The following is a 21,238-nucleotide window of genomic DNA, read 5'->3' as shown; positions in this document are numbered from 1 at the left end:
ACAACATCTTGCGATCTACGTGCCCCGAACCTGCGTATATTCCAAAATAGGGATTCAGTTGCGAATACAAACTCCTTGGAACTCACAACTTTTGCCACACGCCTCAACCGGCGAGGAGAGGGAGAGGTAGCAACCACAACCGCTAGCTCAGCCTCCACGCGCGCAGCTACGGGTGACACAAAATCCTCTAATTCCGCAGCCATCGCTGCCACTTTGGCCGATGCGGCCTCTGCTAAGGCCGCCTGCGCCATTTTCTTAGCACGAACAAGCGAGATAAGCTCGCTCGAAGAACACCCGCCCCCGGGAACAGCACCACAATCACCCAAAATCTCAAGCAAATGATCATCGATCAAGGCGTTAAAGATGGAGTAGCGACGATGGGTTACCTGAGAGTTCCAGAGGAAGCATTTTATTAGTTAAAACCATGATCAAAATATTATCTTAAAATAGAGAGGACTAGTAAACCAAAGTCGGTAGTACATGCAGCTCCTGCATGATTCGAGAAAAACCATTGAATGCCACTGGCCTAATTTTTCCATAAGAAAAATCAAAGTCAAAGCTGGACAGCTACGTAGTTGAGCCGTGGATCAGTCGGCAATCTCGGCCACTGCTCTTCTCAGTTTCTCACGGTGCCGCAGCTACTCCCGCCGTCAAAATAAAGCCACGCTTCCAAACGGTCGCCGCTCCCCGCCGCCGCCGCCGCCACCACCACGACCTCTTCGCCCATCGCATAAACGGGCGGCTCCCGCTCTCGGCTCCAGTGGGGTCTCTCGCGGTTGCCGCTGCGGATTTGTTGATCTCGCCGGCGGCGGTGCTCGCCTGACTTTCATCGAATAGGTATGGACTGTGAGGTACCCTGCTCTACTTGTCAGCTTCTGCAGTGAAATTTGTTGGTGTTTTAGAAGCATTAGTTTAGTGGCACCGCGGTGTGGTAAGTGGCGTGTTCCTTCACATGGATCTTGCTGGATAAAACCAATTGTGTACCCGCTAATCTGCTACCATCGTACTGTCATAGTTGACACCATAGATCTTACTTAAATTAAGGTGACAACAATAATAAAAGCAACTGTTTACCTGCTAGCCTGCTTCTTTTACAGGGAGATTTTATATAATAAAAGCAATCTTAATTAACCAGTTATCATAGTTGACAAATTTCATGATGCATAGTACTTGATACGGGTATGCTTGCTTTGGAGAATTTGACAAGTTCTGCATTCCACTATTCTTCAACCCTCTGATGACTCTAATATATATACCTCTGTACTATCTACGCAAACCAAATAGTTTACTCTTGATGATAAAAAAAACACAACTTTTGTGTGCATATGCAGACATGAACTGATCTTTATTTGTTAGCGGGGTACAACTAATACTGGTGACCCACTGGATTGGAGGCAATGAACGATGCATATAGATTAGTGTGTCCCGAAGTTGGGAGCCCGACTATTTGCTGTATTGTGCACGATTGATGCTTTTAAAAGGCATAAAGTAACTTCCATGAATCATGCGACTCGATTCATAATTCCAGTTCTAGTAGACTTAGTCAGTTAGTGTAGCAACTCAAAGGTATATTCAACCCATAATTCCAGATCTTATATTCTAGCAATGGTTCGACTGAATCTGGTACAATTGGATAAATAGCATGGTTAGCATTTATTCATGTGTCTATGTACCAAGAGTTCATGTCTACTTCTTTACTACAGTTGTGTCATTTGGAGATTGATTAAATTCTGATAGAAATTGCAGGTTTGCATGTGCATCCTGAATTGACTGTGACATGTGACTGGTTTTTCTTTTTTACTAAATTATGAAATTAGGTTTATGTACTTTTCTAGCATTCTTGTGTATTTTGGTTGGCAATTGACACTTATGAAGTTATGACTGTAATTATGGTTGTTATTCAGTATGATACCAACAGACCTACCTCTCTGTGATGATGCATACATATATCGGCAGGTGTTTGCTTTGTCGTGCTGAAGCTTGGGGCCATTTTCTGCAAAACTGGGCATTTTGGTAGATACACTCATAAAGCATCCAACAGATGGTGAGCGCCTTGGCAGGGGTGATGACCTCTGTCATCGGCAAGCTCACCACCCTGCTCGGAGAGGAGTACGCAAAGCTGAAAGGTGTGCACCGGGAGGTGGAGTTCATGAAAGATGAGCTGAGCAGCATGAACGCGCTCCTTCAGAGGCTGGCAGAAGTGGACCGTGATCTTCATGTGCAGACGAAGCAATGGAGGGACCAAGTCCGGGAGATGTCTTATGACATCGAGGATTGCATAGACGACTTTATGAAAAACCTTGGCCAAACTGACATTGCTAAGAGAGCAGGGCTTGTCCAAAGTGTGATCCAGCAGCTCAAGGCGCTGAGGGCGCGCCATCAAATATCCAGCCAAATCCAGGGGCTCAAGGCACGTGTTGAAGATGCAAGCAAGCGACGTATGAGGTATAAGCTCGATGAGCGCACCTTTGAGCATGGCATCTCAAGGGCCATCGACCCTCGTCTTCCATCACTCTATGCTGAGCCAGACGGGCTTGTTGGTATTGACAAGCCAAGAGACGGTCTCATCAAGTGCCTAATGGAGGGTGTGGGTGCATCGGTGCAGCAGCAAAAAGTGATATCTATTGTGGGTCCTGGGGGCCTCGGTAAAACTACACTTGCGAATGAGGTGTACCGTAAACTGGAAGGCCAGTTCCAGTGTCGGGCTTTTGTTTCTTTGTCGCAGCAGCCTGATGTGAAGAAGATCCTAAGAAGTATACTCTCTCAAGTCAGCCAGCAGGAGTACGCTAACATAGATGTCTGGGATGAGGAAAAGCTCATCAATGCAATCCGAGAATTTCTAAAGAACAAAAGGTACTCATAAATTTTGGATGGATCCCATCATACTTTGATCAACGTCCACATCTATTCAGTTGCTTAAACACTTGTTTGATTTGCTGGGTGTACATATATAACACATTACATATATAACACATTCTATTAGTTTCTACTGTTGTTCAATTAAATTAAATAGAAAATAGAAAACATGTTTTTCTGCTTGTAGAGAAAGGCAGATATACTGAGGAGGCGACCGTATTTCATTCTGTTTATGATTATTCTGGTTTTGGTTTCAGGGGGATTTAGGAACTTCACATTTTCACTTGTTTCTACAGTAGAAGATAATTATCATTAGTGACATATAAAATAGAAGTGATCCAGTGCCCAATTAACTGATAATTGTACAATACTGCTTCGACTCGCAAAAAAAAGCATGATTCCCGAAGCACACGTTCTTTGTGTAGCACAGAAGCATTTTTCCTTACTTAGTTACTACATCCTCCTGTGTTTCACTATATCCATGCCCGGCCTTGGGAAACTCCGTTTCAATATGTCTGTTCATTGAGGAAATAAAGGGTGCAGCTACTGCAATGTTCTCACTTTATAGTTTATAGTACTCCTATTTAATTGCTCTGGAAATTATCCTACAAGCTTTATCATTTGGCATTCAGGAGGCGTGCCATTTTTATGCTGTTAACACTTCTTCATTTATAATAGCTTTATGGAGTAGGCATTTGAATTTTCCTATTGTAGGTACTTTGTCATCATTGATGATATTTGGAGTAATCAAGCATGGAAGATTATCAAGTGTGCTTTGTTTCCAAATGATGTTGGGAGCAAAATAATGACAACAACTCGCAGTATTACTATAGCCAAGTTATGTTGCTCTCCTCAGCATGATCATGTCTATGAAATAATGCCTCTTACTGAAGCCAACTCTAAGAGTTTATTTTTGAAACGTATATTTGGCTTGGGAGATATGTGCCCTCCTAAGTTGGAAGAAGTCTCCTCAGAGATAATGAAGAAATGTGGTGGTTCACCCTTGGCGATTATTACAGTGGCTAGCTTGCTGGCTAATAAAGCTAGTACAAATGAAGAATGGGAGAGGGTATATAACTCAATCGGTTCGACACTGGAAAAAGATCCCGGTGTAGAAGAGATGAGAAAAATATTATCCCTCAGCTATGATGATCTTCCCCATCATTTGAAGACATGTTTACTATACCTGAGTATATTTCCAGAAGACTGTGAGATTAAGAGGGATCAATTGATAAGGAGGTGGATTGCTGAAGGATTTATTAATACGGAGGGTGGACAAGATTTGGAGGAGATAGGAGATGGGTATTTCTGTGACCTTATCAATAGAAGTATGGTTCAGCCAGTGAGAATTCAATATGATGGTCGAGTTTATTCATGCCGAGTCCATGATATGATTCTTGATCTTCTTATATCCAAGTCAATTGAAGAAAATTTTGTTACCTTCTTTGGTGGCCAAAATCAGAAATTAGTGCTACAACATAAGATTCGTAGACTATCTCTGAACTGTTATTCCCAAGAGCACATCGCAGTTCCATCAACAGCGATCATTTCTCATTGCCGGTCGCTGAGTATATTTGGGTATGCTGAACAGATGCCTCCTCTTTCGAAGTTTAGAGTTCTGCGGGTACTTGATATAGAAAATGGTGAGGACATGGAAAGCAGTTTTATTGAACATGTAAGCACTCTTTGTCAGTTGAAATATTTGCGGCTCGATGTTAGAAGCATTTCTGCATTCCCTGAGCAATTAGGAGAACTACAGCATTTGCAGACTCTGGATATAAGATGGACAAAGATACGAAAATTGCCCAAAAGCATTGTTCAACTGCAAAATATGACATGTTTGCGTGTCAATAATCTTGAATTACCTGAAGGAATTGGGAATCTGCATGCTCTGCAGGAGCTAAGAGAGATCAAAGTCAAGTGGGACAGTTTGGCATCTTCTTTGCTGGAACTGGGCAGCCTGACTAAATTGAGGATTCTTGGGCTGCGCTGGTGCATCATCGATACACACGGTAACAAAGAAATTTTTGTGGAGAACTTGGTCTCATCACTCTGTAAACTGGGTAGACTCAACCTTCGATCTCTATGCATTAAGAGTGACTATGGTTATTCCATTCCTCTAAAAGAAATGTATGGTTATTCCATAGATTTCTTGCTGGATTCTTGGTTCCCATCCCCTCATCTCCTCCAGAAATTTCAGATGGATGCGTACTATTTCTTTCCCAGAGTTCCAGTTTGGATCGCGTCACTTGACAACCTCTCGTACCTAGATATCAATATTAACCCTGTAGAAGAGGAGGCATTAGAGATCCTTGGAGGGTTACCTGCTTTGCTGCTTCTGTGTTTGTCATCAGAATCATCTGCTCAAAAACAAAGACTCGTTATAAGCAGCAACATGTTCATATGCCTGAACGATTTCCGCTTCACCTGCTGGAGCAATGGCAAAGGACTGACATTTGAAGCTGGGGCCATGCCCAGTCTTGAGAAGCTGGAGGTTCCATTAGACGCAGGCAAGGATCTTGATTTTGGCATCCAGCACCTCTCTTCCCTTATGCATGTTACCGTGAAGATCATTTGCGGTGGTGCCACGGTTCAGGAGGTGGAGGCATCAGAGGACGCCATCAAGAGCGCAGTTACTCACCTTCCGAACCACCCCACACTGGAAATCCGAATATGGGGTGATGAAAATATGGCGGAGGTCGGTTTCAAAAAAAATATGGTGGAGGAGGACCAAGGGAAGGCTGAAGAGGAGATCCAGACAAGCACACAACTCATCTGACAAATTTTTAGGTTCTCTTTTGCCTCCCTTAGTTAGGCTGCATAACTTTTGTAATTTTCCTTGGAGCAAATTACACATGGATCACTTTTTTTTTAGAAAAGGAGGATGACCCCCGGCCTCTGGGAGATGCATACGGCCATTTTATTGATTATTCTCGAGGACCTTACAAAGTAGTACAACAATATGCCTGAATCCGCCATCTTGGCAACATCTGTCGCTACTCCAATCCATATGATGAAGGGGTGCAAGCTGGGCCAAATACCCAGACCTCTCACCTAAGCCTAACATCTAAAGCCGGAGGCCCCGACCGAGCCACATACCGGGTCCGGGCCACAAACCGGTCTGACGCACTCACATGTGTCGTCGCCGCCATCTTCCACTAGTCCATCTTCAGAGCAGATTGAGGTGCCAACTTTGGTAGGTGCCTCCGCCATCGACGCCACCATGACGCCAAACGACGACCTCCACCTACGTGAGTCCATCTCCAAGCAACGGACGCAGATCCATGCTAGGATAGGGCCGCACCACTGCCGTCGCCCACCACCCACAAGCGCCACCCAGCCCCAAGGTTCCCAAAGCGGCGCCTTCAAGAAGGGAACGGCGCCGTGAGCGCCGTGAGCGCCGTCGCCGCCCAACAAAGTTAGGGTTTTCGCCTGGGAGACCTAGGGGAAGGGGAAGTGAGGGGATCAGTCCATACCGACGCCTCCAAGGAGGGGAACGGCGCCCTCAGAGGTCGCCGTCGACGCGGCCGGCCATGGCCGACCAGGGATTTCTCCCGAACTAGATCCCCGCCACCAAGCGCCTCCTGTACAGAACCGGCGACCCAAGGAAGCGCGGCCCGACGAGGTTGGCCTGCACGCCAAACAGGGGAGGAGGGAAGGCGCCAGATCGCGCGCACCGGTCATCGCAGAAACCGCCGCCGGCCGCCAACGACCACGGGATCCCGCCGCCCGCGCGGCCGGGACGCCAGATCCACCGCCCGCACGGCTGCTAGCCGGCCGTGCCTTGCCAATGAAGCCGCCGCTCCAGATCTGGGATTCCCCATGCAGAGGCAGGGCAACCGAGGCCCCACCGCCACCATCCTTGGCGCCCCGGGCTTGCCCGGCGGCTGCCTCAGGCGGCGGCGAGGAAGGGAAGAGGAGGAGGGGCGGCTAGGGAGGAGGAGGGGCAGCTAGGGTTGGGAGGGAGGAGGAGGAGGGGCGGCTGGGCTTTCCTACTTGCGACTCCTGCTCTGTTTCTTGACGGCCGCCACCTCCTCTCACACATGGATCACTGAACACGTTGCAAATTACATATGGATCACTGAACACATACTGCTGGTTCTAGTATGTCTCTGAACTCCAAACTTGCATATTTAGGTCACTGAACTTAGTGGGTCAGTCTAGGAGTCCCTCCGTTCCTAAATATAGGTCTTTATAGAGATTTCAACAAGTGACTACATACGGAGCAAAATGAGTGAATCTACACTCTAAAATATGTCTATATACATCCGTATATGGTAGTCCATTTGATATCTCTAAGAAGACTTATATTTAGGAACGGAGGGAGTAGATCAGTACCATTTTCTTGTTTCATATGATGCATAGAAAGTAAACCAAAACCATGATGCTCCTAAAATTTTAGTTTAAACACTAGAAATTGAATGAGCATTTCAATAGTTTCAGTTGCCTGTATTACTAATATCTAGTAATACAGACATTTAATGGTTTAATTTGATAAATGCCACTCCAACTTCTGCATGCTTCAAAGAATGCCACTACGACCATCTGAGCATAAACACTTGTCAATACCACTGTCATATTCGTGCCCGTATTTTCATATGGACCAAATGCCCTTGTCCTCATATTTAATTGATTTGGCACGCCTTGTTTCCTTTCCGGAAGATCCAACGATTGCTGTCCTAGCAGGTAACTTCACAGTCGGTCTAGCAGAAGGAAGCAAAGGAACAAAGTGAATTTCCAGGTGATTGAATCATAGACCTCCGGCCAAAGCTGCACCCTCGATGTCAGGGTCTTCCTCCAGGCAATCAGCAATTCCCAAATGATCTGATTGCTCAGGTCGTGCTGCAGATCTTTTATTCCGTTGTCTCGCAGCGCCGCTGCAGCAGAGCGCTTCTTTCTCCGGCAATGTTTGAGCATCCAGGTATGAACTGAGGTTGCCTCCGCGATGAGATCCTTGCGGAGTGTCACGCCCCGAATGCAACACGCTGGAGAAAAGAAAATATGCTCAAGCAGAAGCAGACTGACGAAACTGAACCAGTGCAAGTGCAGGGCACCATTCAGAGTGAAGCAACGACTGGTGAGCTGGCAGGCGGGACCCGCAAGTCAGCTCGACCCCCATCCCCGTCCAAGAGATATTCCAAAGAGGTCTTGTGTTAGCGGTGGGGTACGCTTGTGTTTTTTTTTTTGAGGGAGCGGTGGGGTACGCTTGTAAGTGTCAGTGGTGTGAGTGTAGTGTCAGCCGGCGGCCAGCCCAGCTTGCGCGCGCTCTTTCTCTCGCCGTGACGAACTCAAGAACACGTGATTTGCGCAGCGCAGAAAGCCCGCTGTTTTCTGTTTCTCTTCGTTCCTTTTTTTTCCGATAAAGCTACTGATCTATTTATGTTCGATCATGGCAGTACAACAAAAAATAGAAATAATAAAAATTACATCAGATCCGTGGACCACCTAGCGACGACTACCAGAACAACTGAAGGCGCGCCGTCATCATTGCCCCTTCCTTGCCGGAGCCGGGCAAACCTTATCGTAATAGACAGTCGGAAAGTCGTTGTGCTAGCCCCATAGGACCAACACACCAGAACAACAACAGTTGCCGATGAAGAGTAGATTAAATCGGAAGGATCCGACCGAAAGACACACGAACATAGACGAACAATGACCAAATCTGAGCAGATCCATCGGACACATACATCCACACGTCCACCGACGATACTAGACGCACCACCGCAGAAGGGGCTAGGCGGTAAGAACCTTATTCCATCTTCAGGGAGCCGCCGTCCGTCTCACCTTCCTGAGCAGGACACAAACCTTAACAAAACTCAAAAAAAAAATCAAAAAACGAAGCCCTCCCTCCGGCAAAGACTAGGATCCACCACGCGCCCCATGGCCCTAAGGCCACCAGAGACGAGGCGGACCGGCGACGACGCCGGCGAGATGCAGAGGAACCTTAACTTTTCTTGAGGCAGGAGGAACCTTCTCTTCGTTCCTTTTATTCTGCAATGATGCAACAACCTTGGCTTGACAAGCATGCCACAACTCCGCTCGTTCGAATCCGGTTGTCATCGCTTCTTCTAGATGAAACAGAAGAGCTATTTTCCCAGTTTTTTTCGTAATTCAACACATTTGTAGATCGGACAATCTTCGAGCTCACTCAAGCTTCCTGATCAGCAACCTATTAACTGACTGCAACATTTTTTTTACGAGAAAACTTTCGATCTATTCATCAACTATCAATGTAGTACAAAGAACACTATAAGTAAAATTTACATCCAGGTCCGTAGACCACCTAGCGACGACTACAAGCACTGGAGCGAGCCGAAGGCGCGCCGTCGTCATTGCCCCTCCCTCGTCGGTGCCGGGCAAACATTGTTGTAGTAGATGAAAAGATCGATATGGTTGACTAGAGGGGAGTGAATAGGCAACTACCAATTTTCAGCTTTTCTTCACAAATTAGGTTGTCTAGATATGCAACTAGGTGAGCAACATATATGATGCAAACAACAACTACAACAAGTGCAAGTAAAGGATACAACACAAGTAAAGCTTGCACAAAGTAAAGGTAAGAGATAACCACAAGTGGAGCCGGTGAAGACGAGGATGTGTTACCGAAGTTCCTTCCCTTTGAAGGGAAGTACGTCTCCGTTGGAGCGCTGTGGGGGCACAATGCTTCCCAAGAAGCCACTAGGGCTACCGTATTCTCCCCACGCCCTCACACAATGTAAGATGCTATGATACCACTAGTGGTGCCCTTGAAGGCGGTGACCGAACCTTTACAGACAAGGTTGGGGCAATCTGCACAACTTAATTGAAGGCTCCCAACAAAACTATGAAGCTTCACCATAATGGAATATGGCTTCGAGGTGACATCAACCGTCTAGGGTGCTTAAACACCCAAGAGTAACAAGATCCGCAAGGGATTAGTGGAGGGAATTAAATTTCTCTTGGTGGAAGTGTAGATCGGGGCCTTCTCAACCAATCCCTACAAAATCAACAAGTCTGATTGGCCAGGGAGAGAGATCAGCTTACGAGAGCACAAGGGGAGGGACAAACGGGAGAACGCCATGAGCGGTACTAGCAGCGGTGGTAGGCGGTACTACGGCTTATAAGCGGTACTACCGCTCCTACTGCCACTGCTCGATTGGGCCTAGACAGGGTCAGCGGTAGTAGGCCAGAGGGACTACTGCTGAACCCGACATGAGAAACCCGAGGCCCGAATTGAGGCGGTAGTACATCGGTACTGGAGCGGTACTACTGCCTGCCTACACAGGCGGTACTACTGCTGCCGACCGTGGTACTACCGCTGGCTTCAACTCGAGCCACTCCAACACAAAGGAAGGACACTCCAAAGAAGCGGGAAGGAACTAGGGGTGCATGGGAGATGTGTACGTGTTGATTCCACCCAAACCTTTCCGATACGAACCCCCACTTGATAGTATGGTAAATCCTAGGACTCAAGTCCACCGAAAATGAAACGAAGGAAAAAACACCGTCTTCTCTTTTAAACACCGAGGGGTAGAAATCGTCTCGTGCTGTACGAAGGAAAATCTGAAATGCTCAATGCACACGGTTAGTTCGCAAAAGGCATTTTCATCAATAACCAAAACCACTTAGGGAGAAATATGCCCTAATAATCTCCCCCTTTTTGGTGGATTGATGACAATACGAGATTTGCATAGAGATATAACAAGAGAATAAACAAACCCCAGAATCTACAAAATATAGACAGGCTCCCCTAGATGTGTGCTCTTAATTAAGAATGCTTTTGGAATGCAAAGCACACACACTAGGATCAACACTCCCCTATATTTTATAGACCGACAACACTTGCATCTACTATATGGGAAAAGTAAACTAAGATGCAAGAAGTAGTATGTGAGCATAAGAAGGACATACGATAAGCATAAAACTCACATACTAACATAGTACTAGACAACATAAGGATAATAATAAGATGATAGCATATGTCTTACACTATATGATATGATATCCAAGTCTCATAAGCACGAGCCAAACCAAAGCAAACGAACGATAAAAGGGTTCACGAGAGAGAAAAGCACAGCAAATAAGACGCACTCGCAACTCGGCAAATCCCTAAACTCTCTCCCCCTTTGGCACCGAGACACCAAAAGGGAAAAGAGTGCTACAATAGTCACAGGTGATAGTAACGCCGGAGATCCCCATCTTCACAGCTCCGCGTGGTCGCTCGCGCCTCCGTCATCGGCAGCAGCAGCAGGCTGATCAGTCTCTGAATCCGCCCAGGGACAGTGCTAAGAGATCCACTCCTCCTCGTCAGTGAGCTTGTCCTCTGACCCACTATTAACCTCAACTCCAAGCTGACGCATAAGGGCCTTGTGACGACTGCGGGATTTCTTTTCTGACACATGTGCCATATACTGCCCGTGTGACTCCATACAGAAAAGCTTCTTCATCTTCAGCTTGAGCTTCTTAGCCCAAGATGGCTCCACTCCAGAGGGCTCATAATCTGGCTCATCGTCCTCGTCTGCCTCAGCCTCATCATCTCCCAAAGGAGTCTCTGTATCCGGAACAAGAGTGCCACAATGCTCCTTCTGTCTCAGTCGAACAATCTCATGAGAGGTCAAGTCACCGGTCTCAAACGTGATATTAGGATAGGTGAAAGCCCATGCCTTCTCAATAAGCAACATCGGAAAGGGGCCATAGATGGGACACTTGCGCTCAGTGATGGCAGAGAGGAGCTCCGACCACATGACATGCGAAACATCCAAAGATTCTCATGTGCTTGCCTCCTTCTCATGCTGATAGAAGAGCAACATATCCACTAGGTAGCAGTGCACCTGATCCAAGTTCCCAATCCAAGGGAAAAGAGTGTGCCTGAAGATGCGATGAAAAATGTCCAGAAAAGGAAACAGCTCATATGTCTTCTTCTTCTTCTTCGTGGTGGGATTAACCTTCACGGTGCTATAGGGACAAAGAGCAGACTTGTGAGTAGAGGTGGCCTCCTTGTGGGGGCGAAAGCCAACTGGGTTGTCAAGCCCCTTGTCCTCATAACCCAGAAGCTCCATGAAAGCCTTCCATTTAACAGAGAGAAGGTTGCCATTTGTCATCCACATCATAGTCCTTTCCTCGTCAGTGCCGAGGTGAACCATGGCATAAAATTGAGCCACAATATCAGCATCAAAATCCTTATTGAACTCCATGACCCTGATAATATTCAGCTGAGCACACATATCAAGAGCCTCTCCAAAGTAAGCACGGTCCTTCTCCAAATACGGAATGTCAATGGACCTGACACTCACAAACAGGTTCTTCTTTGCTTTGAGCACATCAAAATAGATAGACTTCCGCTGCTTGTTCCATAAGGGACGGTTGTTGAGAATACGGATTGTGGCGACGAGCCACACAGAACTCCTTAGCAGACATCTCTGACACGGACTTGACCTTTGGCTTTGGCTTGTTAGCAGTTTTCTTGGTGGTCTTCTTGGGCTGCATAGGTTGAGTGCTAGAAGATGCACCAGCCCCCTCAGAAGTGCGATAGCGCTTCGACCCTCCAGGACGCTCGGGGTTGATGCAATGGACAATATGCTCTGAACTGCCATCACCTGGAACCCACACACAAAGGAAAGCGGCGGAAAGCAGGTCTAAAGCACTGCATAAGCCAAACGAAAAGGAAGCAAAATGGATCAAAGATTGATATGAGGAAAGAGGAAGTTGGCATCCCGAGCGGTAGTACCGCCTCACGGCAGCGGTAGTGCCGCCTATAAGCGGTAGTACCGCTCCAGAGGAGTGGTAGTACCGCCCGAGGCGGAGGTCAACGGGCTGGCCACTCCCGCTGTTAGATCCGGTACTACCGGGGTGCCAAATTCAAATTTACTCCTACCAAACTTCAATCCACCTAGACTAGCAGTCTTCCACGCCCTACTCAAGCCTCGATTTGGCAAAAACTCGACGAATGCCACACATATTTCCCAGAAACCTAGATTCAAAGAAGAGAACCATAGGGGAGAAGAACAGAGGCAATACCGGCATCCATGGCAAGAGGAGAAGGTGGGGAACGATCCCATCGGACGGAAACGCGGAAGATAGCACGGAAGCGGCGGCCCGGCTGCGGCCCTCCGCTACCTGTTCGTCGCTTGTGAGAGGGAAGAGAAGTGGGAGAGAGAGATGAATGGGTATGGGGGAGTAAAACCCCCCTGCCCGACTGATAACCCCCACTCCCCGCCCAAGAGCGGTAGTACCGTTCGCACGAGCGGTAGTACCGCCCCGGTACTACACAGAGGCAGGAGGCCTGGTAGTACCTCTCTGAGCGGCAGTACCGCCCAGTCTTAGCGGTAGTGCCGCACAGACGACAACAAGCAAGGATCAAGGAAAGACAGGGACTTATGCAAATAAAGGAGAGATGGCTTGGGAAGAAGACATGAAAGACCAGCAAACGGAGAGAGTTACTCCAAGTGCAAAAACAAACAAACAAAAAAACACGAGAAGCAAACTTGGAGTAGCTCAAAGCACAAACAAAGTCCTATACGACTAGAAAAGATCAAAGAATGCCAAACACCTCTCAAGGAGAGGGCAGTGACCGAAGTCACCTATGTTTGAGTCAATTGGTATGGTAGCCTAAAGATTTTAACCTTGGGTCCATGACCAAAACTCATCTTTGAAGCACAAAGTACCATAAAATGGCTAATGTGAAAGACTTGATCAATTTATGCATAATGGGGGAGGGAGAGTTCATTGAGAGAACAACACTCCCCCTATGTCCATGCCTACATCTAAAACAAGATAGAATGATGAGTGCGGTGGGGTATGCCTAGATTCAAGCCACATTGCTCGAATCAATGGTATTTAGCTCATGCCTTAACTCGTGAAATCTTGCTTCATCTAGAGGCTTGGTGAAAATATACGCTAGTTGCTCTTGAGTGTTGATGTAGATGATCTCAATATCTCCACGCTTGATGTGATCCCGAATGAAATGATGACGAATCTCAATATGCTTCATCTTGCTATGTTGCACTGGATTGTGAGAAATCTTGATAGCACTCTCGTTGTCACATAGAAGAGGTACTTTGTCACAAGTGACACCGTAATCCTTTAAAGTTTGCCTCATCCATAGCAATTGTGCACAACAACTTGCGGCGGCTACATACTCGGCCTCGGTGGAAGAGAGACACACACAATTTTGCACGACCAAGGAATTGGCACCCTCCGGAAGTTGAGTTCCTCTCCACACAATCTCCCGCCCAATCTGAGTCCAAGTAACCCATGAGATCAAAGCTCGCTCCTTTGGGGTACCATAAGCCAAAGTTTGGGGTATGAGCCAAATATCGAAAGATTCACTTGACCGCCACGTAGTGGCTTTCCTTAGGTGCAGCTTGAAACCGTGCACAAATTCCCATCGTCAACATGATATCTGGTCTAGATGCACAAAGGTAAAGCAAGGATCCAATCATGGAGCGATATACCTTTTGATCCACCGCTTTACCATTGGGATCACTGTCAAGCTTGCATTTGGTGGGCATGGGAAACTTGACCGGCTTGACATCATCTAGCTTGAATCTCTTGAGCATGTCTTGTTGGGTATACTTGGATTGGTTGATAAATGTTCCTTCTCTTCTTTGCTTGACTTCGAACCCAAGAAAGAACTTCAACTCTCCCATCATAGACATCTCAAACTTCTCGGTCATTAGTGCGGTAGACTCATCATTGAAAGAATTGCTAGGAGAACCAAAAATAATATCATCAACATATAGTTGGCATATGAACAAATCCCCTTTGACCCTCTTAGTAAAAAGAGTGGGATCGATTTCCCAATTTCAAACCCACGATCTTGCAACAACTCGGTAAGGTGCTCATACCACGCAGGTGGGGCTTGTTTAAGGCCATAGAGCGCCTTCTTGAGTTTGCATACATGATTGGGGAGCTTGGGATCCTTGAATCCCGGAGGTTGTTTGACATATACCAACTCATTCAAAGGGCCAATAAGAAATGCACTTTTCACATCCATTTGTTGCAACTTAAAATCATGATGAGATGCATATGCAAGCAACATGCGAATAGATTCAAGACGTGCAACGGGGGCAAAGGTTTCACCATAGTCGATACCCTTGACTTGGGAGTAGCCTTGTGCCACCAATCTTGCCTTGTTTCGAACAACCACACCGTTTGCATCTTGCTTGTTCTTGAAAGATCCATTTGGTCCCAATGACATTGTGTTCCTCCGTTGGCCTTGGCACTAATTCCCAAACGTGATTGCGCTCGAAGTTGTTGAGTTCATCATGCATGGCTTCAAGCCAATCCTCATCATCGAGTGTCTCATGTACCTTTTGGGGTTCAACACACGAAACAAACGCGTGATGTTCACAAAAGTTTGACAATTGTTTACGAGTAGTTACCCCTTCACTGGTACGCATTGGTGCTATACAAACGTTTTTTAACCCCTTTCCGCGACGGCATTTGGAACCGTTGCCAAGTGAGTGTGGTCGATAGGGGAGTCCTTCCCACACGACCCAGAAACAGTCGGGGATAGGGAGCCAAGATGCATATACAGTACTCCTACTCGTTTGTGCTCGCATTGCCATCGCAGTCGGTATTCTGTGGTGCTACGTTTATGATGCGCGGCCCATTAAAAACTGTTCACTATTATAGAATGTGTATGATAAGCAATACAATCACACACATTCGCTTTTCCCAAAACATATGCGATAACTAATTAAGAAGATTAGCTAATCGCCGTACGAGTGTCAGACAGGATTACGAAACGTCGGACCGTTGTAACATCGTCATACACGCTATTCTGTGGTGCAACGTTTATGATGCATACTTCATCAAAAACAGTTCATGGTTGTGAATCGTGTACGATAAGGCAACTATCACAAATGTTTAGTTTGCCCGCACCGTTCGTGATATTGTCTGACATCGCACACGCTTTGCAAATGGCAACTGTGTGCATGCTTGCACGTTTCCTCTCTGTGAACCGTGTCAGATTATGGTGTATATCGCAAACGTTTTTGTTTTACCAACCATGTGTGCCGTAACGACCTGGAGAGAGTAATTTCATCGTAATTTAATTGCTGCTATTTCAAATTGTACCGGATTTGAATTTGAATTTGAATGTATGCTATAGCTTTATTCATATCCATGAGGTTCAAACAACCAATGCATTATTCGATTCATAGGTACATATGTTCAAGAATTACATAAGAACAAAATAAAGAATGATGAACCACAGTTGTATAATTGTACTATTAAAGACGGTAAAGAAAGAGGTGAAATACATTCTGGTTGCTGAACAAGGTGAAGCGGAATGCCCATATTGTGCCCTCCTCCATGCAGAAGGCACGCACGACTCTAGTCCAACCCCTTGTGATGGCCGACCGCCCATCCTTCACGGTCTTCATGAAAACATCTAGATAATCATCGTGTTCTGGTAGAAATACTTTAACCTTTGCATGCCCACCAATCATGTAGTTTGAGAGGTAATCTTGAGTAAACTGCTTTGGCAACCACTGCAAAGGAAAAAGATTAAGACATTGTCATCTAACACAACTCATTATGGGCAGTAAAAAGAAGGCTACGGTGTTCTTACTTACCATCCTGCAGTTCGCTGTTGTCTTGGATAAAGTGTAAACAAATAGTTTAATTGCCATCTTTTGACCCATTTTACTAACAATCTTTATCAGCTTCCTCACTTGATGCTGGTTCATCAATATCTCATTTCCCCATACGCAGAAAGGGTCGAAGCGCGGATCTTTACCAATGACATATGTACCTAAAAGCACCAAGTTAATATTAGAAGCTAAGCAACAATTGCACAATGATGTAGTACAACACTCTTTTATAATATCTTATAACATCCAATATACTCACATATTAGATGAAATAACATCTTATATTATGGGCCAGAAGGAGTTTATTGCATTCTTACAAATTATCGACTGATTAACTGCTGCTGTATCCATGGGTTAGAGTTGGTTTGAGCTAGTTCGGGCTCAAATAGCCCTAAAGTATATCCAAACATGAGGGCTAGTTTGAGCTAGTTGCATCTAACCCACCCAAAAAAACTATCTAACCCAAGAGGTGCTAATTGGAGCTAGTTCTCCTAGTGCATTTATTGTCAATCTAACCCTGTCATTCAAACACCTCTTTGGATGGAGTTAGTTCAGGGTTAGTCATGAGCTAGAAACTAACTCTAACATCTAGCTAAGTTGTGTATCCAAACAGGGTTGTGTTGTTGTTGTTGCTGTTGCTGCTCTTCTATGTATATCTAGACATCATTAGAACATTAAGGTAACACTCTTCCTTGTTGCTATGTAGCCTAGGATTGCATATTTAGACATTAAGTACAGTGCATGTTACTATGTAACCTCAGATATATTACATATGGCCCTAGTTAACCTAACGATAAATGGGTTACGGATATATTCAGTTAAAAGTCCGATTCACCGATTAGTCCCTTGTCAGCCCCCGGCCTATATGGTACCAGCTACCGATATCCTGAACAGTGAGTATATATAAGCCATGGGATGAAACTAACCTCGATGGAAAACAGCAGTCGTTCCCAAAATTGTCCTGTGTAGGTACATCGAGAGGCATGTTAAGCACAACAGGCTAAACATCAACCAAAATTATCCATGGCAGACAAAATAATCTCCAAAAGATAGCTTCAGTGTGCAGGTTTAAGCACGCTAGTAAAGCAAAACAAGTGGAAAGGTGTGTTAACTGCAACAGGCCTAACATTTAACAACAAGCAAACATAGTCATTCAAACTGGTATTGTGCCGGTCTAAGTACGCTGGTTATTGTTAAATAAAAATGGAAAGGCGTGTTAACTACAAGATGCAGCAACCAAATGTAGTCATTCATAGTGGTATTGTTGAAACTGGTAAATTGAACTGCACAGTTCATACTTGCACATATAGAACATCACATTGTGAATAACTGGAATAAACAAGGCATACTACGAACAACCAAAGATAACATTTGAAACTGGACATATGCTAACTACAAACAACCGAACAATCAAAAAACTTTAAAAGAGGCATATGCTAGCTATAACAGGCTTAATAGCAAGGAAATACATGCATTCCTATCGGTATGTTTAAAACTGGATTGATGAAATGTACTGCACAATAAATAATTGCACATATAGAGCATCACATTGTGAACAACTGAAATAAACAAGGCATACTGCAAACAACCAAATATAGCAATTAAAACTGGACATATTCTCACTACACTACAAAAGGGACTCAAATCATGGGTTTCCCCCTGTGAAGAGGCACGGCAAAACAAATCATGGGTTTCCTCACTTGTCACAGATGGGCTCGTTCCCATGGGAAGAGCACGGACCCTGGATGCGCTCCATGTTGTCGTAGATGGGCTCCTTCCCCTTGGAAGAGCACGACTATAGGGTGCCCAGCCTGATGTCGCAGACGGGCTCTTTCCCCTTCGAAGAGCAGATGGGCTCTTTCCCCTTGGAAGAGCCGGAGAGGGTGCCCTCCTCGTGGTCGCCGTCGATGAGGTCTGACTTGGAAGCTGTGGATCCCAAGCCAGCGTCGCCGAACGTGTCCTTCAGAAATGACAAAAGGGGCTCGATGGTGATGTAGGATGGCAAATTATTAACAACGAGCCAGAGCAGATCAGCGACGGGGCCATGGATGAGATCGACGGTGGTTGAACCCGAGGGGTTGGGGGTGGGCCACTTAACCTATGACATAGCCCGCCTCAGGCCATCGATGTCGATGACCTCGATGTCATAGCCGGCGTCCGCGACATACCCGCATACTCTAGCCCGCTGATTGAGTGCCTGTGGCCAGTAATGGTCGTTAGCTTCCTCGGCGACATTGGGCGAAGAGACCGCAATACACCTCTTTTGGGCCAATCACTCCTCGAGCTCCATGGGAAGCGTAGCCGGGCTTAGGCTGCGATGCTCTCGAATGGGGGATGGGGATGGGGATCTGTGGGAAAGGGGGCGTTTGGCAAGCGTCATCTAAGAAACTCATGGCGGCCTGGGTATGGAGATCGGTGGGTAAGCTGCACGGGCGAACCAGCAGATGTTGACAATGGAGGCCTTGCATCGGCGGCGGCGGCGACCTTGCTAGGGTTTCGAGCGAGGGAGGGTGTGTGTGTGTGTGTGCGCGCGCGCCCGAGGAGGTTTTGGTGTGTGTGTGTGGAGGGAAGGCGGGGGATGTGTTAGAGGAAATGACGCGGGTACTGAAAATTTTACTACGCGGGAGTCAAATGCCGGGGCTATTGAAAATTTTGATGATGGTGCATCGCACATGGTCCGGAGATAACAACCGTGTGTTATGAAACAGAAAAAACCCTCGAGGCGGGCAGATATTTTCGAGGGATGCAGGCGGGATTGGGAACAAGAAACATCACACACGGTCAAAACACAATAACTGTGTGCTATCAAACAAAAAAAGCTGCAGGCAGGTAGATATTTTTGAGAGGGGAAGCCTCATGGAGCCCAATGTATTGTGCGGATGTGTGCGTGACAGGGGCACCAGCGTGGCACACGGTTAGTTTGAGTGAACCATGTCTTTTGCGTCATCCGACTTGTCTAACGTTTATAAATTTGGCGAAAAATGACGCGGGAGAGGGACAGAACACGGACACGCTTGAATGTGGACCAAATTTATGTATGAAAAGGGTGGTTTGATGTTCAAATACCAAATGCAACTTCTATGTGGCACCTATCTCACAAAGCGCACGGTATTGCTTGCCCCCCTCGTGTCGGCACGAAGGGAATCCTAAGCTATGAATGCATGCCCCCCAACCGAGGTTCACCTAGCAAAGTGCGAAGTAGCTAGCAGCCCCCCTCCTCGTGTCGGCACGAAGGGAATCCTAAGCTATGAATGCATGCCCCCCCAACCGAGGTTCACCTAGCAAAGTGCGAAGTAGCTAGTAGCCCCCCCTCGTGTCAGCACAAAGGGAATCCTAAGCTATGAATGCATGCCCCCCCCCAACCGAGGTTCACCTAGCAAAGTGCAAAGTAGCTAGGACCCCCCTCGTTTCGGCACGAAGGGAATCCTAAGCTATGAATGCATGCCCCCCAACCGAGGTTCACCTTGCAAAGTGCAAAGTAGCAGCCCCCTCCCCCCACACACACACTTTCAGTCAGCGGGCCAGATAGGCATCTCACCAAGATGGATCGTAAAATGGACCAAGAATAGTCCACCTTGGTCGTACAACCTCTCTCTTGTTGTTGGTCAAAGTGATGGCTGTCCATGTGACCCCGGAGATGGGCTAGCTCGCCAATAATCACGCAAGTAGCTAGTCCCCGACGACAACCACTGCATGCGTGTCTCCCAAACATATATATGTATGGAGAGGTGTGTTTTTGAATACACAATGGAACAATTTTGATGTGGCACCGTGATTCTGAACTAGAAATCCCCACTGAGTGAGGGTTAGGTTGACGATGCATATGTATGTTACACCACACTTCAAGCTGACGACGGGGATTCATGCATGCATGCATAGTATATACGCTCAAACTTAATTAGGTCTGAATCTCATCATGACCTATACTACGATAAGACGAACCAAAGAATCCGCCATGGCAACCAATCTTGTTGTCGGTCAAGGTGATCATGGATGTCCACGCGGGCCCACGAATATATAGGCTTGTCGCCGATAACCACGCGAGGGAGTGTACCGTTCGAAGACAACCACTACATGCATATGTATGGAGGTGATGCGTGCATGCATGTTTGAATACCATTTCACAACATTGTTGTGGCGCGTGCGTCAAAAATCGTACAGTCCCCACACAGAGCGAGATCGATTCATGACGTGTCATTGTACTAGCCACTTCGACTCGATGGGAGGGATTCATGCGTACACATGCATGTGTGTGTGCTCAAACTGTATCATGTCATCCCAGAGCATGACCTATATATATATATATATCGTATTACAAGCAAAAATAATAATCCCCTCCTAAGTCAAATTAACCTCTCTCGTTGTCAGGCAAAAAGTAGTGATGGACCAAGTGGGCCCACAGATGGAAAGCATCGATATCGCTGATAACCGCTTAAGTGGGTGCGAGAGGACAACCACCATCGCTTTGCATGTGGGCCAAACATATGTTGAATACCCAAAATGCACAACTTTGATGTGCCACATGCCTCAAAAACCGTAAACCCCCCACACACAGCGAGGTTCATGAAGCGTACTACATATGATGGTCCCCTTCCCCCTCTTCGACGCATACTATATGCTCCTACCGTAATACAACCCAAAAAGAATCCTCCTCGATGCTGAAATTAATTAACCTCTCCCGATGTAGGTCAAAGTGATGCATGCATCGATGATGGACTCATGGGCCCACATATGGAAGCGTCACATGTGAGTGTCCTAGCTAGGATAACCACCACCTGCATGCATGTGGGCCAAAGAGGTGTTGT

The 21,238-nt window shown here is 46.5% G+C and overlaps 1 protein-coding gene across 2 annotated transcripts; it reads left to right on the top strand.

The window, feature by feature from the left end:
• The first annotated feature begins 562 nt into the window (after positions 1-562).
• On the top strand, positions 563-8,192 carry LOC109771398 (disease resistance protein Pik-2). 2 transcript variants are annotated; one of them, XM_073499949.1, is made up of 4 exons: positions 563-837; positions 1,957-2,853; positions 3,571-4,868; positions 7,543-8,192. In XM_073499949.1, the coding sequence occupies exons 2-4, from the start codon at positions 2,042-2,044 to the stop codon at positions 7,587-7,589; spliced, it is 2,157 nt and encodes a 718-aa protein (XP_073356050.1). In that variant the 5' UTR covers positions 563-837; positions 1,957-2,041; the 3' UTR covers positions 7,590-8,192. The 2 variants fall into 2 exon arrangements, with proteins under 2 accessions (XP_073356050.1, XP_020185676.1); XM_020330087.4 differs by having other exon boundaries at positions 3,571-5,646.
• Positions 8,193-21,238: the final 13,046 nt, after the last annotated feature.

This window comes from Aegilops tauschii, chromosome 5, assembly GCF_002575655.3.
Source record: "Aegilops tauschii subsp. strangulata cultivar AL8/78 chromosome 5, Aet v6.0, whole genome shotgun sequence".
Classification (NCBI taxonomy): Eukaryota; Viridiplantae; Streptophyta; class Magnoliopsida; order Poales; family Poaceae; genus Aegilops; species Aegilops tauschii.
Note: the sequence above shows the minus strand (reverse complement) of the source record. Positions and strands in the feature narration are given on the sequence as shown.